Source organism: Neopsephotus bourkii, unplaced genomic scaffold (genome assembly GCF_033783945.1).
Source record: "Neopsephotus bourkii isolate Nb327-2 ecotype Australia unplaced genomic scaffold, CSIRO-AGI_Nbou_v1 NB_257, whole genome shotgun sequence".
NCBI lineage: Eukaryota > Metazoa > Chordata > Aves > Psittaciformes > Psittacidae > Neopsephotus > Neopsephotus bourkii.
The window spans coordinates 1764319-1780345 of NW_026900766.1; the positions used below are offsets into that span (position 1 = coordinate 1764319).

The 16027-nt window shown below is 40.9% G+C and overlaps 1 protein-coding gene across 2 annotated transcripts in view; it reads left to right on the forward strand.

Moving 5' to 3' along the window:
- The window catches only part of PTER (phosphotriesterase related), a 22526-nt gene continuing 6499 nt past the window's right edge, over positions 1 to 16027 (forward strand). The window contains exons 1-3 of one of the 2 annotated variants that reach the window (XM_061346119.1): positions 1 to 113; positions 10364 to 10799; positions 12899 to 13164. In XM_061346119.1, coding sequence (XP_061202103.1) covers positions 10368 to 10799; positions 12899 to 13164 — 698 coding nt within the window. In that variant the 5' untranslated portion in view covers positions 1 to 113; positions 10364 to 10367. Of the gene's footprint in view, positions 114 to 10320; positions 10800 to 12898; positions 13165 to 16027 lie in introns of those variants that run through there. The other variant, XM_061346120.1, reaches the window with a different exon arrangement.

A 16027-nucleotide genomic window follows, 5' to 3' on the forward strand; every position in this document is an offset into this window, starting at 1 on the left:
GGCGCCAGGCCGCGGCGGGGAGTCCCGCCCCGAGCCGGTGGGAGCGGCGGGCTGCCAGTCGGAGAACACTGCCGCGGGGGTGACGTGCTGCCGGTGGAGGGTCCTGCCGCGGGGTGAGCGACCGGAGCGGCGGGACCCCGGGGCGCATCTGCAAAGCCTGCGAAGGCCCAGACCCTATCCCTGGGTTGCCCTTAATGCCCTCGGACTGACAAGCGCCCGGGCCTAGCAACTCCCCTGGAGTTGCGGAGCAAGACCTACTTCCGCCCCCTTCCTTCGGCTCCCGGCTCAGGGAGAGGGGCCTGAGGCGGGCAGGGCTGCGAGCGGTGACGGCCGCGAGTCCCCTTCCTGCGGAGCTGGGGCCGCGTCGGGTGTTGCGGCTGAGGCGGGCGGGCCGACGCTGCGGGGCCGGGAGAGCAGGGCTGGGAGCCGGGGGCTCGGGTCCCGCCGCTACGGCGGGTAAGGGCGCTGATGGGAGCCCGAGCCTGCAGAGTGCAGCCCCGGCGGAGTGTACCCCCTGGCCTGAGCGGGCGAGGGAGGATACCGCGGCCGGAGAGCGGCGCTGGGTCGGTCAGGGCTCCTGCAGTGCCACCCGCGGTGGTGATCACCTCTTCCGTTCTAGACGTGCCTTTCACAGGGTCTGATGGCTGTTGCCAGCAAAGCAAGCCGCGAGCTCAGGCGGGCTTCACTGTGCGGGTGCAGCTGTGCTGCTATTATTAGTGCTGGTATTTAATATTTGTACAGTCATAACAAGTTAAATATTGGAACTACGTCCTCTTGGTAGTCTTCTCCCGTCAGTCCCTGAAGGTGGCTCCGTGAAGGAACAAATGCCTCAATCCAAAACTGGGACTGTCACCAAAGCCTGCCTTCAGCTGTCTCTCCATCTGGAAGCACCCGCAGCCCTCTGCAAGATGTTTCCGAAGTTGTTTAAGCTTGACAAGGCCCAACAGCATAGCTCCAGTCTTGCCCGTGAGCCTCATTGGGATCCATACACCAGGCATTTTCTCCCTGGTCTGAGGGATGCTGCCCTTTACAAGATGCAGTGCGGCAGATGCTCTGGTTTCTATTCCACTTGCCCTGGTTTGGTGAGCTGCAGAGAGGAGTGCTGGTCCTGAGTGGAGGAGGTTCAGGTCCACTCTGCCAGGTGTGCTTTGGCAACCCCTCTGCAGCAGGTCTTATGCTGTAGTGAACTTGGTCCCAAGTTGAAGCATACAAGTCCTGTTGGTGAGGAATTTAGAAAAGTATATTTTGGCCTATCAAGTACATGTATTTGTATATGATCTCTAAGAAACTCGTAGGTATAATTCTTTTTTTGTGTCTTGTTAAGGATGGTGGCTTCTTTATGCTAGACTCTTGTGATAACTCTGGAATGAAACACATTTTTAGCCGGAGGTCACTTGCTTTTGGAAAACTGTGTTTTGCTTGTCTGGAATTCCTTTGTGCTTTATACTGGATACATTATTCATCATTCTCTGTTGTAATATGTTCTGTAGTCTTTAAAGGTTGTTGCCTTCTTTCTGCTTGGGGGCTATGTTTCAGTGATGGGTGAAGTGATGCTTCTAATAGGTAGTTTTGTATCATTTTGTCAGGTACTTTGGGTTTGTTATATGAAAGACTACAGAAGTGTCATTTATTATTATGAATGCCTCTCACGTTTTGGAATTTAACAGACATAATATTTGCCATCATGTCACTATCATCACATTCATTTTTGTAGTTATAATCAAAGGTGGCAACAATGGCATTCAGATGCTTAATTACATTTCATATAGGTGACCAGTGCTAACTTATTAAATTAATGCATGGTGGAGCAGGAACAAGTGTCACTGCTTCCTTCTGTGGTTATGGAGCCATCACACAGAAAAATCAGTATACAGTGAAGCATATGGCACCAACGGGTTCTGTGTTTATTAAAGGGTGATTTCTCTGAACATTCTGTGGATTTTATCTCTTATTGCACTGGATATAGATCTAAAATATTTTTTACATATTTCAAAACTTGAAATAGTGAACACAGTTCTGTTTTTTAACAGGCTGAAACTGGGGTTTAAGGTTCTATGAAAACAGAGGAAGGAGACTTCTATTTGCAAGAGACTAGCCACCTAGCTGGTAGGGGAGGACTAGAAATCCATCTAGGTTGTGGAAACCTAAGGTTCAGGTCACTGGTTTGATAAAGAGCAGTTTTTAACTTTGGTCTTCTGTATTTCTGGAGAATATACAAGTCATTGCATTACCAGCTGGATCGGAAGGGAAAGGGAGTGTCCCATCCCCCTAGTTCTAAAAAGAAATTTCATCTTTTTCTCAAAACTGGTAGGGTAGGTTTCTTGCTTTAACATCATTTTCTGGTCATGAATTAAAAAGCTTCCTCAGAATTTTCTAAGCAGTGGCCATGTCTTTAGTCTGATAGTAATATATACATGTGTAATAATCCAAGAAAGTCTTTTTATCCTAGCAGTGGCTTTGATATGTTTCACAAGTAGTTAACTGCTTCGATAAGAAGGAAGTAGAAAGACCACCACCACCATCTCTTATATGACAGCTTTGAGTATATCAGTTTTTCAGTCAGATCTCAGGAGCATGTAGGATCACTATTCTGAAACCTTAGTTTTGCGTAGAGCTAAAACCGCAGGGTGGTTTTCTCCTGAAGTAACTTCTGTGGAGAAGGGAGGGCCAAACAAGAGTGGTATGTTACCTACTGAGGTACTCTCTCTTTTCCTGCTCTTTCAGGATCTCACCTCATACCTCAGAGTGCAAAAGAAGACTTGTTTTATCCCACAGTTGTCTTTGCCCTGTCTTGACCTTGAGAAGGGCATATGGCTTCCACTTCCTGAGACAGCAGTAGGGAACAGTCACAATGGAAAGTGTGGAGGTTTTCCTCAGCGTAATTTTTTTTCTACTGGGTCTTCAGATTGGTTGCAAGTTTTGGGGTGCGATTTAAAGTAGTGGGAAACTGAATTTAGTTCTGTTCATCTAAGCCCATCACTCACTAGTAAAGTGGTTTTCTGGAAGTCTCTGCGTATTCCAGTTGCTGCCGTCTGCAGTCTTGAATGAGGCACTAGACCCCATTTCCATGCTGCTTTCCACTGTGCAGACTTTTTTCCTGTATCTTGTCCTAGCAAGGCTTGTAGCCTAGAACCTGTGAGAAGCAAATACAATTCTCTTTAGGCTTAAGAATACAAATGTATGTGTCAACATACAGGACCCAAACCATATTTGCATATAGCATAATATGACTTCAGTTCTGATTTTTTTTTGCCTAAAAATACTATGTGTGCATGTAAAATATAATTAGTGTAACGTTGGACCTAGGGGAGAATTTTTATCTGACCTTTTATCTGGAGTAATTTTGGAAGATGCCCAAAATGTAAAATCCCCTGAAGTTCTTGTAAAGGAGATGTTAATGAAAAAACACCTGTGGGGATGTTGGTCTCAGATCTTTCTGAGGAAGAGAACTTCAATGTGACTTTGCTGGGGAAAGGCTAAACTGTTATTTACACAGAAATAAGGTAAAATAAAAGTCTGACTATTCTGTTCACAACATCTGATCTTTAACCAAATTGAAAAAAAAAAAAAACCCAAACCTATGCACCCTATTATATGCTAAGTGGTTTAACCCCTGCTTTTGGGCAAAATGTACGTGTGCATACATGCTCATGTGGCGATCGTATGTACTTGCTGTGGTCCCAAAGGTATAGCCGTTCTGTGAAATCGATTTGAGAGGCTGCATTTTGTTCTGGTGTCGCTGTAAGGAAGACATCTGTTTTATGTATGTCTGGCTCAAAGCCTAGCTAGAGCAAGAATGTGACCCCCAAGCCTCGCAAAGCTGGAAGGTCTATCTGCCACTAGCTGAGTGACAGGGGGAATACACGGTGAGCATTTTCACTTACCCTTTCAGGTGAACATTTAAAAGCTTTGCTTCTTGCTTTCCGAGATCCTCACCCCCAAGTGTGCTTTTCAGAGGTTCTGAAGGCAGGGAGTCAATATACTGGCCATTGGCGTATGCGTGGAAGTGCTTCAGTTTCTCTTAAAATTGAAGTGACTTTGCTTTTAGGTTGTAGAACACTGCCAGTGTCACTCAAGCAACGCAGCTGCTGTGGTATGTATACATGCATATTTTGCTGGGACTTCTCTTTATCATTGTAGGATTGTATAAGGCTCAGCTAAAGCTCTCCCAGTTTTTTTCATAGCATGTATTGTGACTTTTAAAGTTTTGCTTTTGGTATCCCTTCTCACTTCTGTAGTGTAAAGGTTTTTTGGTTGATGAAAGCATGCATAGAAAATGTGGTGAAAACCAATATTTAGCATTTCTTTTAGCTTGATTTCTGGAGGAAATGCATGTTTCTGAATGGTTTGGGGATCAGAGGAAGGTTGTTGAAGGCCACAGCATTAACCTGCTACCCGATCTCCAGAACAGTGTGTTTCAGGAAAAAATGTGGTATAGTACGGAGAGATGATACTTTTAAAGTATTTTCCCCAAGAGTTCTCTTGTTTTTTAATCTTTTGGCCAGATTCTGTTGGTAGGTGAGAGATTACACGTATCTGAAATTGTAAGGTTCTTACTTGCTGCATGAAAATGCAGCCACCCAAAGATGGAAAACTTCGGGTGCCCCATTAAGTGAAGAGCTGCAGCATATGCAGCAGCAGCTTGTGTGGTGTTAGGGAGGAGATTTAGAAGGAGAGAAGCACTGATACCCTCCTCTCTGAGAAGAGCTTTAGTCAAAGCATGAAAGATCTATCTTGTGACACAGATCCTTAGGACACAAAGCATTGCCTCCGTGTTGATGCTCATGGAAGTACTAGCATGCCTTTCTCCCCTTAGTACACTTCAGCACTAGGCAAGGGGTCATACTGTGAAAAGCTGTCAATACTCATTTTGCTTTGGGTTTTGTAATTACCAGATTATGAAGGAAGTGAAAAATGGAAAACAAAACAAAACGCTCCTTCTGAATAGATTATTTTTCTTGGCTTACTTTTGTGAGTTAGCTTGAAGTTAAGCAAATCATGATAATCTCATAGCTCTAGTATGGGAGAGGAAAAAGAGCAGTGTCACTTCCAGCCACTGTTAATTATGAAGACAGGGAAGAACAATGATGACTGTAATGAGAATAATCTGCATCACCTTCAGAGAAGCATATCTTCCCTTTCTGCAGAAGAGACAGTATTTTGCCCAGAAACCTGCATTTTTTTCATAGTACTTATACACCATTTCCAAATTCTGTTTCTTGGGCAAAGTAATCCAGAAGCAGTAGGAGATGTGCTGTTATCTCATGTAACACAGACAACTAGTGGTGCTGTGAGAGTGCCTGTGAATAGTGTTGTAGGCTGATGGACACCAGTGTTGGACATTGACACACAGGCAATTGCTGGGCTAAATGGCAGGTAAGCCTGTACTGTCCTGGAGCAGATGCAAGTTCAGTCCAACTGCTGCTCTCACCCTGACAGCTGTGGTGAGCTCTGCTCCACAGCCCTTGTAGCTGCACTTTCCTGACCCTATGCCTGAGCAAAAAAAACAACGTATGAGAAAGCTGGTTTTCAGGCATGTTTGTCCTGTAATTGGCACTTGAGAATACATTTTTTAGAAAGTAAGGTAGATCTGGCACACATCTGTCAGAGAAGTTAGACAGCTTGCTTGTCTGGTGGGATAGAGGAAGAACCGTGCTGGCAGCAGAGTTCCTTTCACCCTGTAAACCTCCTTAGGGTTGGCAGAAGCATGGAAGAAGAGAGAAGGAAGTTCTTTTTTTAAATTCTTCCTAACACACTTTCTGCCTCTCCTCTTCCTTTGTCTTGCTAACTCTTTTCCTCATCGCACAATGTTTGCACGTGGGGAATGGTGAGATAACATGGCATAGACTAACTAATGGTAATTTACTACAGATGTGTCATGTGTTTCTAATTTGGGGCTTTCCATGCTCTGTAGAGGTAGCTCAGAATAGAACTGGATGCTTTTTGAGCATTTCCTCCATCTGTAAGTATATAGCGAATGTGTGCTATGTCACATATTCTGGGACTGCATGGTTATATAGGAAAGACCCACTTACAGTGCTCTTCATGCAGCCAAGGCTAAATTGTTCCTAAATGGCAGCTGTGTTTAACTTTTTCTGACTATAATAAATACCTATTGAGCTATTCTTTTTGCTTTTTTCTTTTTTTTTTTTGTAAATTTTTTGTCACAGCAATCTGGATTTAGTGTCACTGTAATCTCACTTTGTAATATAGTGGCAATTGAACAATTCCCATGTAAGCCTAGGGAGAACCTATGCTAATACCATTAAAATGTGCTTACTGAATCAAAACAAATGCAGCGTTAGCATGTAGCAACTGTGTTTATGCAATTATAATGTTTCAGCAATATGAGATTACTGTGGGAAGCAGCTAATCCAAACCTAAAGAGACTTCCCATTACAATACCATTAAAATGACACAATGACTGAAGTGTAGGTTTCAGATGGGAAAAGCAGAAACACAAATCTTGTCATCAGTATTCAGGCTAAACGTCTATTGAACTCAGTGGGGTTTTTACCAGAGTCAGGAATGCAGTACCAGGACCTTTTTAGCAGTACCCCTAGGAAAAACATTTACTTCACCAGTATTTAATGGTTGGCTAATGGCGAGAGTTGTATTTTATGCACCGTTTGATTGGTTGTAAAGATTTGTCCAGAGTTTATTACAGAAATGTTGAGGTGTATTTTCAAGGCAGTTGAAATAATACAAGTTTTGGTTATATCTTAAAGCAATTTTCATTTTATTTTTATCGAAATATGTAATTTTCAGAAAATACAATTTATTTCTCTGTTTATATGGTACCTGGAGCATGGAAGCCTTGATCTGTGCAGGAATACCATGGCAACACCACAGCATAAATTAGTGATTTCCTAAACCAAAATACCTGTTATTGCCAGGTAAGAGCTACCTATTTATCTTCTGTCATAGGAATCAGCACCTTTCCCCTTCCTTCAGACTGGGCTAGGATTCAGGAAAAATAATTCACACATCTTATATAGAACCGTCTAAAATATGCTTTTCTTGTCCAGGATGGTTTCTTGGCTCCCTCCATAGTCCTTGGATGGAGGCTGATACTACAGAAAGTGACTTTTTGTGTCCTATTGCAAACATTAAAAATAGGCTGGATGAGTTACCTATGGATATATCTTTCCATCTTGGCTGTGATAATGCTCTTCTGTAGAAGGCATACCTCATTTTAGATGGCTAAAGGAGGTGATATGAATTTAGTTCACGATGTATGGAAGAAGGAACTTCCTCAGAAGAAAGTTCTGTGTAAAACACAGCATGCCAGTCATCAGTAAAGCACAGAAACACTGATTCCTGTACTAACATATACATGCTTAAATTAAGTAGTCCTTGCGCCATTTAGAAGTTGCTTGCACCTAGAATTTGTTTTAAAGACACTAATTAAATTCTGTTTCCATCAGGTGAGTATTATTAGGAATAATATATCATTAGAGCATTTAATCAGGGCATGCTGTCTATGTAAATGACAGTAGGAAAGATATCAAGAAGGTGGTTTTAAAAATTATTCCAGTCACAGGTTGTTGGCTGTCTTTATTTTTCATATTTTTATTAAAAGCTGTGGGTTTCTAAAACTGTGTTAGTAAGCAAGTGCAGACATTAATATTAATCATATTTTTCATGCAGATAAAATTAGGCCTGCTTTAAATGCTGTTAGTGTCAGTTTCTGTTTTTGTGATGCTGCTTGTATTTATAAAAATCCTTGGCCTCAATCAAAAGGTTCAGTAGTAGACATTGGTTGTGTAAACTCTGTGTGTATGCTATAATCTGAAATCTAGAGTCTAAAAATGAATGGATTGGTATCTGCTGTAAGAGAAACCTTTCACTGGAACTGGTAATTTCAGATCTTTTGCTGCTATAAATCAGGAGATCTATAGCACCTCAGGCTGTAAGATGATCTCACACCTGCAACCGTAAGTCTTTGGAGTAGGCAGGCCAGACTAATCGAGGGTAATCTAAATTGACTGTGTTGGAAAGGAATGAGTGGGAAGAAATGTTGAAAGTCAACTTTTCATTAAAGTAGTAATCTAAAAGTGGGCAAAAAGTCACATTCTGTTTTTTAGTAACTGCGCTATTAAATAACGAAAAAAATGAAGTGGAAATTTGTTAAGGAAACAGACTGCGATAAATTTGTGTGAAGTTTTAGTAACAGAACTTCAGTACTTACGTATTTGATTATATAACAAAATATTTATATAGGTTTGTTTTCCTAACTTGAATTTGAAATGTATTTGAAATTCCTGAATGGATTTGAAAATTGCCGATGAACATGGGGAAAGAAAAGCATGTCTGCAATGGAGAGAGTAGTTATCACTCTTTATGCTGTCAGGGTTTTACCAAACACCAGCGTGTAGATATTTAACGTTTTTAAAAAAAAGGGATGGGGGGAAGCAAATGTAATGCAATTATCATAGACTTATGTTAGCCTCCTTGCTGTGCATCTAGGAATGACTCAGATCATTGAACTTTCTCCAAAATAGTGGGTTGCTCTATAGAGCACCAGCTTTGTTCAAGGATGGAATTAGTGACTGGGTTGGACAACTTAATTGAATTGCAGCTAGCAGCAGATTCTGACTAAGACAGGTATTTTGCTTTTGATTATTTGTTCAAGAATAATATTTTCTGAAATCATGCACTTCTTTATTTGCAAAAAATAAATCATTATATTAATCAGCCAGCAGTCTGTTCTGAGAGTAATTATTCTTCTGCCTTCTCAAACAAGTCAACACACTAGTCTAGATAGGAAATTCAGAAAAGAACAGTTCTTCCTAAAGCTGCTTTTACACAAGACAGTCAGTCCTTTCTCTTTCTTATGGATGGCCAAGTTTCCATATTAAAATAACTGCCAGCACTCCAGACATCACTGGGCAGGTGATAACTGCCTTTTGCAAGGGCTGAGTCACTTTTGTACATTGGTACTCTTGACAATGACTTCTGCTTGTGAGATCAAAGTATCCCCAAAGAGACCTCGATGTTCTTGTGCCCTTTGATATGTAGAGTTCAGTGCCCTTCGGATTTCAGTTTTTCTGGCATCCTGGTAGATTAACTCTAGCAGTTAAAAGGAAAATGTCCTCTGAGGGCATCACCAGTAACAAAACCATATTTATGACATTATTCACTAAAAGGGAGACAGAAATGGGAAAGACCTCTAATCAGTAATGCATGCTCTAGTTAGTCCTGGCCTCTGGACATGATTAAACATGTATTTTGTTTCATAACTGATGATTTTGGTTGACTAGGGTTTATAACTATATATCCTCAAGCCTTTGCAACTAGCATCAGGAAGATCTAACAAGAACTGGGTAGTCAGGACTGCCCCCACTCCCCAGTGAGAAACCTCCCCCCAAATCCCAGTGGTGAGAGCTGCAGCTAATTCTAACCTTCAGTGAGTCAGGCCAAGCTGGTACAGGGCAGATGCCTTTGACATGAAGCAGCTGCAGACAGCAGAGTCAATGTGTGTTTTTGTCATCACTCGTTTCAGATTCTGAGGAAGAACATTGTTCTGCTCATGTTAAAAATGAATGTCTCTTAAAGGCTGAGCCATGTAAATTGTTAGATTAAGGTCTGTTCTTAACTGATGAGATATTTGGCCGATGAAGTTGATGGGAAAATCTCTTTGGCTTCTCACTGCTGGTTGGGGGCCACCCTGTATCTTCAGCAGCTGTTGTTAGCGTTGGGAGAGTTGTCCTGGGCTGTTCCAGGCCTCTACAGTACAGCTGGCAAAACAACCTGAGATCCATTGAAGGTAAAGGAGCAGAAGATTGTCCCCATCCCTGCATTCCTCATACAGAGGGACAGATGAGGTGTCCAAGCACAGCTTCCTTGGCATGCGCAGGGGACAGTGTGAACGGCACAGATGAATAAACTGAATGTACCAGAAAGGAATACTCAACCTTGGTGCTGAATATGTTCATGGTGGCTCAAGCTGGCAAAATCTGACAGCTGATGTCAAGCAGAGAATCCTAAATGAGCATACAGTGGTTGTTAATTAAATAGGAACTATTTCTCTAATCATGATACTGACTATAGCACAATAAGTGATGACGATTTCCTTTGACAATGGGTGTGATATGTTTACATTGCTAGAGTACTGATACAAGCATAGTTAGGTAAAATAAATGTTTTTCACGTTGAGCACTCTACTGGAAGTAGCATTTGAAAATGTTTCAAAACATTTCATTCAGCAAACACACACAGCTTGTAGGTATGTGTGTGTGTGAGAGAGGAGGGAATTCAGAAATTGTATGAGGTAGGTTTGCTCTTTCTGAAATGTTCTTCTTTCTTCTTCTTTCCCAAACTCTTTTAGAATCTGATTGGTTTTTTTTCCTTTTTGTTGAAGAAAAATGCCTTCCTTGAGCGGGAAAGTACAGACTGTCTTGGGCCCTGTGGAGCCAGACCACCTTGGCTATACATTGACTCATGAACACTTGGCCATGAACTACAGCAGCAGTTTTTTGCCACCTTCTCCAGGCCAAGAGCCTCTGTCTGATGGGCCCATTGAGATGAAGAACTTGTTTTGGATTAAGCAAAATCCCTACAGCCATAAGGAAAACCTTCTTCTGTATCAGGAAACAGATGCTGTGAAGGAGGAGTTGTTGCATTTTAAAGCAGCAGGTGGTGGGACGATTGTGGAAAACACGACTACAGGAATCGGTCGAGATATGAATACTTTGAAGAAACTTGCTGAAGAAACTGGAGTCCATATTATTGCTGGTGCTGGGTTTTATGTGGGTTTTACTCATTCTTCTCAAACACAGGCCATGACAGTGGAGCAGGTAAGTCTTAACCATTGCTTCAGAGTCTCTCTCCTGTGAATTATCCCTGAGTAAGTCAAAGTTGGAGAGGAATTCCAGCAAAATGGATAAAATCTAGAAGTTCTCAACATGAAAAGCTTGGGAACAGCATTACTGCTTGTGTGTTATAGCTGGAACATCACTATTTGTGTGTGCTGGGATCATTTGTCAGCTTTTCCAATTCTTAAGCTCTGTTTGATGAATTTTGTTATAATGCAACAGTAAAGCGGAAATAAAGTACTTTGCCTGTGGGTATCTGATACAGCACCAATTATCCTATTATTTTTACATTTTTTAAGGAAGGAGTATGTCCTTTCTGCTGCTTCTGTCTTTTTCTGGTTAATTGCATCCCAATGAGATCACCCAGGATTTTTATAAAAAGCGTAAATAATTGCAGTATTTACAGGACAGTTGCAAATCATTGTTCTGCTCAGGCTGTGTGTTACAACTCTGTTCTCTACCATTTGTCCAGACTTTTCAGGGCAGAGTCTCCATCAGATTGTTTGTGTGGCGCCTAAGACAATGTGTTAATAATGACTGAGGTCCCCAGATATTCCTATAATTATAAATATTCATTCACCTTTTATTAAGAAAATGTGATGATAGGGAGAAGAGGGAAGGGAACTCTCCAGGGCAGGAGGCTGTGAATGAGATGAACAGAGCTGGGAAAATGTTTTTAAAATCTGTCACAGTTTACAAAGGAGCCAAATTAATTTTAGAAATCAATGGGCGTAACTTGAGCAGCTCTGCCAGCCACAGTAGCCCAAGCTGTGTGGAACAGAACTACTTTTCCTTAATATTCTTCCATTGTTTGATAACAAATAGATTTCTTGGGGCAAAGGTTTCCCTTTTGTATGTGGACTGATGGAGACCCAGAGATGTCCTGTGTGCAGCAGGTCATCAATATTTAATCTAGTCCAGAAGACAGTTATTTAGAAAGGGTTGTGCAATGACTGATCCTCGATAACTGGTGGTTCCTTATTTGCCAGTGAATTTGACATGATGATATGTTTTATGATTAGACAAAGACAATTTGAGTATTTTGAGAGATGCTCTTCAGGAGATAAGTGAGTTCTGTATCTGTCTACAGAAATGGTTGGCAGACTGGTTAAACATGAAGCAGAAGGTGTATAATTATAGGATAAATTATTGGGCAGAAGCCTGCTGTAAACTGTAATACCTTGGGCTGACTTTTGTATATAGGTTTTTACTAATATGTTGTATGAGGCTGTTGAGGAGATAAGGTGTGGAGTAGAGATAAGTTACAGATTAATTTCGTTTTCTGGATTTGCTTGCAAACCTTTCTTCTTCCTTTGCTCACTTTATTCTTCCTTGAAATCATGATTTCCTTAAGATTCAAGGCCAAAGAGTTAGGTGATCATTAGTGCCATTTTGTGCTCTTGGTTCTGAATGTATGATTTAAGATACATAGCCTATTCTGGAAAATAAAACTATATTTTTTATAGCAAATTGCTTTTATTAGGAGATTCTGATGTCCTGTTTGCCTGTCAATATTTAAAAACAAGCTGATTTTGACCCTGTAAATTTGTCAGCTGAGCTTTGTTCTTGTAGTTTTGGTAAGTCAGGGGAGCTCTTGCTGGTTTACGTTGGCATTCACACAAGCAGGATTTGCCTGAAACTTGTCTTTTCAGCATCTGGCAGAGTTTTCCGTTCCCCATCTGAATGACAAGGTTGCCTTATTCACAAAAAAATTACATTGAATTGTTTATGAATCTGCTTCAGGACTGTGAGGTACAGATTTAAGAAAAATCAGTCTCAGCCTAAATCAGTATTTAAATTACATGTAGACCAGCTTTCTTGTCAAGCCTGGACAACTGTGTGAGTGGATACTGTTAAATCGATATGCTTCTGTGTTTATGTTGGTCTTAGTGAATGGCTAGCATAACATTAATTGACAGAAATCAGATTTTAACCACCGTGTTTTCACACACCCGACTGTTAATTAAGTAAGTTCAGAAAGACCTTGGGAGTGTAACTAGCTGAGTGTTCATAGGCCAAATTTGATGCTATTTAACACGAATAGTATTAATAACAAAAAATCTCATTTTCCTTTTCTCTAGCTTACAGGCATTATTGTTGATGAGATACTCAATGGAGCGGATGGGACTGACATCAAGTGTGGTGTAGTGGGAGAAATAGGTTGCTCCTGGCCTTTGACTCAGAGTGAACACAGAGTGCTTCAGGCAACAGCTCAGGCTCAGTCACAGCTCGGGTGCCCCATTATCATCCATCCTGGCAGGCACAGCGATTCACCTTTCCAGCTTATCCGCATTCTGCAGGAAGCTGGGGCTGATGCTTCAAAGACAGTCATGTCTCACCTCGACAGGTAAGCAGACTGTTCTACTGTCCTGGCAGTGTTGCCGTAACCCATAGCAGCTGCAAATAGCTAGGTTTCGGTTGTGCACTGGGATCATGGCATGAAGAATTATCTTCAAGTTTACTGACTTAAAAATAACTTCTTATATAGAGCTTCATGAGCTTCCAGCACTTCAGTCACGATCATCTGTGAGATTCACATTGATACAGAGATTTTGGTATTTTTAATGCTCTCTTTGAAGGCCTGGAGCAAGATTAGGAATAACTGTAGCCACTTCAAAAAAAAAGAAAAAAAAGGGATTCCATTAATTCATATCCCTGCACAAAAGCATTAGAAATTGATCTTCTTTCACCAAATCGTGTGGGAAGCTCTGGGCTTCTGGCATTTTTTAAAACTGGAGCACTCTTAAGGGTCTACAAAATCTCACAAAAGCTAATGGAGAACTCCCTGATTTGGCTGGATCCTGTATCAAAGCAGAAGGCAGATCTTTAACGTTCTTCTACCAGACAGAATAAATATTGCTTAAAAAGAAAATAGTTGGGGTTTGGATAGTTCTTAGCATTGCCCAGAGAGCTAACTTTTAGTTTCCTTGAGAAAAAAAAAAAAACAGGAGCCTCGCATTAGACATGGAGAGGAATTAGGGTGCTTTTCTCTCTCCAGTTTAGAAACACAGCCTCTATTACCAAATCTGTTTTGTGTGACCTTGTGTTGCTCATGGTGAGCTGGAAAATATCCAAGCATTGATTAGTTTGGACAGTTGCTGAATAATGGAGACTGTTTGTGGTCATATGATTCTCAGCAATTGGATTGTTTGCCCTCTGTGTGAGTGTAATACAGGCAAGAGAACTGTGGTCCAAATTCCTAACAGATATAGGCTCTAACAGCTTGCAAATTGAGCTACAGGTGTTTTGTATTCACACAGAGATCAATGTTTTACTTGGGAATTTTTGGAGCATAAAATTCAGAATGATGAAATTTTATTTATATTTGATTATATATGAATGATATGAGCTTACTTTATGTATTTACCTGCATTTCATTGTATCTGTAGCTATAATTTTCTCTCCTTTTTAAAGAAAAAATGATTACGTAAATCTTTTTACAATAGAGGACTGAGCAAGCTGCCTGTGTCAGTACTTGTGTAGTCATTTTGATACAACAGAAACACACGGTTATGGTTTTTTGCTTTTATATGCTATTGTAAATCATTGAATTCGGTGATTTATTGGTGGAAAATAGGCAATGTAATAGAAAAACAGGCAAAACAGAGGTGCAGTTTCACTAACAGCCGTTGGTGCACAATATGACATTTTCTTACACTCCTTCTATCATTACTTTCACACATTCAGGTTGGCATTTGCTGTAGCATAGTCTCTAAACTACTGTGAAGTTTGGCTGTGCAATGTGCACTTAACATTTTAAGTCTCCTTCAGGGAGAAGAATCCACGTGGGAGCATCCCAGTCCCTTAAATGTGAGATAAATTTGTACATAGCTCCATATTTCATGTCTGCTTTGACACAGACAGAATGGTAGTTTTCAGGTGGATTTACAATCAAATGATAAAACTGCTTTTCAGTTTAGCATCTTAGAACAAAAAGTAGCAAGTGTTCATAGTGAAACTGTAGTGTAGGTAAAGGCTGGGAAGCAGAAGCTACTGGGCCTTGGCTTTGGCCGTTTGTTAGGTATAAAGGTATCTTGGTAGGTATCAACATAGATGCACTTGAGCAACTTTTGTTAGAAGACTCACAGCAACTGTTAGGAATGCTTAGTAATGGTTTGGTGGGTGTCCCTCTGGTATTGTATGGATGAGGTCCAAAATACAGGATGTTTCCCTGTGTGCCATCTCCTTTCCCATGCATTCAGGGCTGCTCAGGAACCTTGTTGCCCAAACACCTAATTCTAGCACAGATATATAGCAGTTCCAGCTGGTAACTGTTGCTGCTGCTACATCCATGTGGTTTACAAGGGGATCCAATGGATGATGAAATTACGCTCTCCTGCTCTTTGTTGGGTCAGAGCACCCAAAAGCACACCACCAACAATAGTTTTAAAAAGACATTTTTCTGGCTCTGGTTTTGAAATGCATCACTGGGTGGGTTTTGACACCTGCACAGGATGGAATACTCTTGGCTACCATCTTCATGTGAACTGAGCAGGGCTGGATCTAAAATAACGCATTCTTTTGCTCTGCACTTTGAGAACTCATTTGGTGATAAATGTTCAATCTCTGTAAACTGTGACATTTATTTTAAAATAATGCTTTTTATTAATTACAGTTGGCAAAATTTAGACTCCCGCTGATGGCGGGTTTGTTTCAACAAGGGTTTCTCTCTCAGCCCATCTGTTCCTCCTACTTGGCCCTGTTGTAAAGTCGTAATATTGAGATTGTGACATCAGCCATTTCCATAGCAACAGACTGTGATGTCATTGTAGAGGGTAAAATTACTTTCTGTCATCAATATCTGCAATAATAAAAAAACCTAACAACTGCCCTTTTAGGTAACTGTGCTGTTCCTGTGGACATGTGTTTATTCCCTAGATGAAAAAAATTGTACTTTGGTTATAAAAGATAAAATTATAATGTATCAGTTGAGGGGGTTTGTTCTGTTGTTGTCTTGGGTTTTTTTGGTGTTGTTTTTTTTGCCTTTGGATAGCTTATACTCTTGGCAAAAATTGTTTCCAAGGAAAAAAAATATATGCCAGAGAGCTCTCACTTCAGTTGCCATTCTTTTCCATGTGAGTGACAGGTTTTAGTAGCTTTGTTTCTCTTTGTTCCTTCACTTTTCAGATCTGCTGCAAAGCCCAAGTTCCAGGTACTCACAGTGCCATTATGTATTTTGGTGAGAACATTTCCTTAAAGCATTCTGGCCA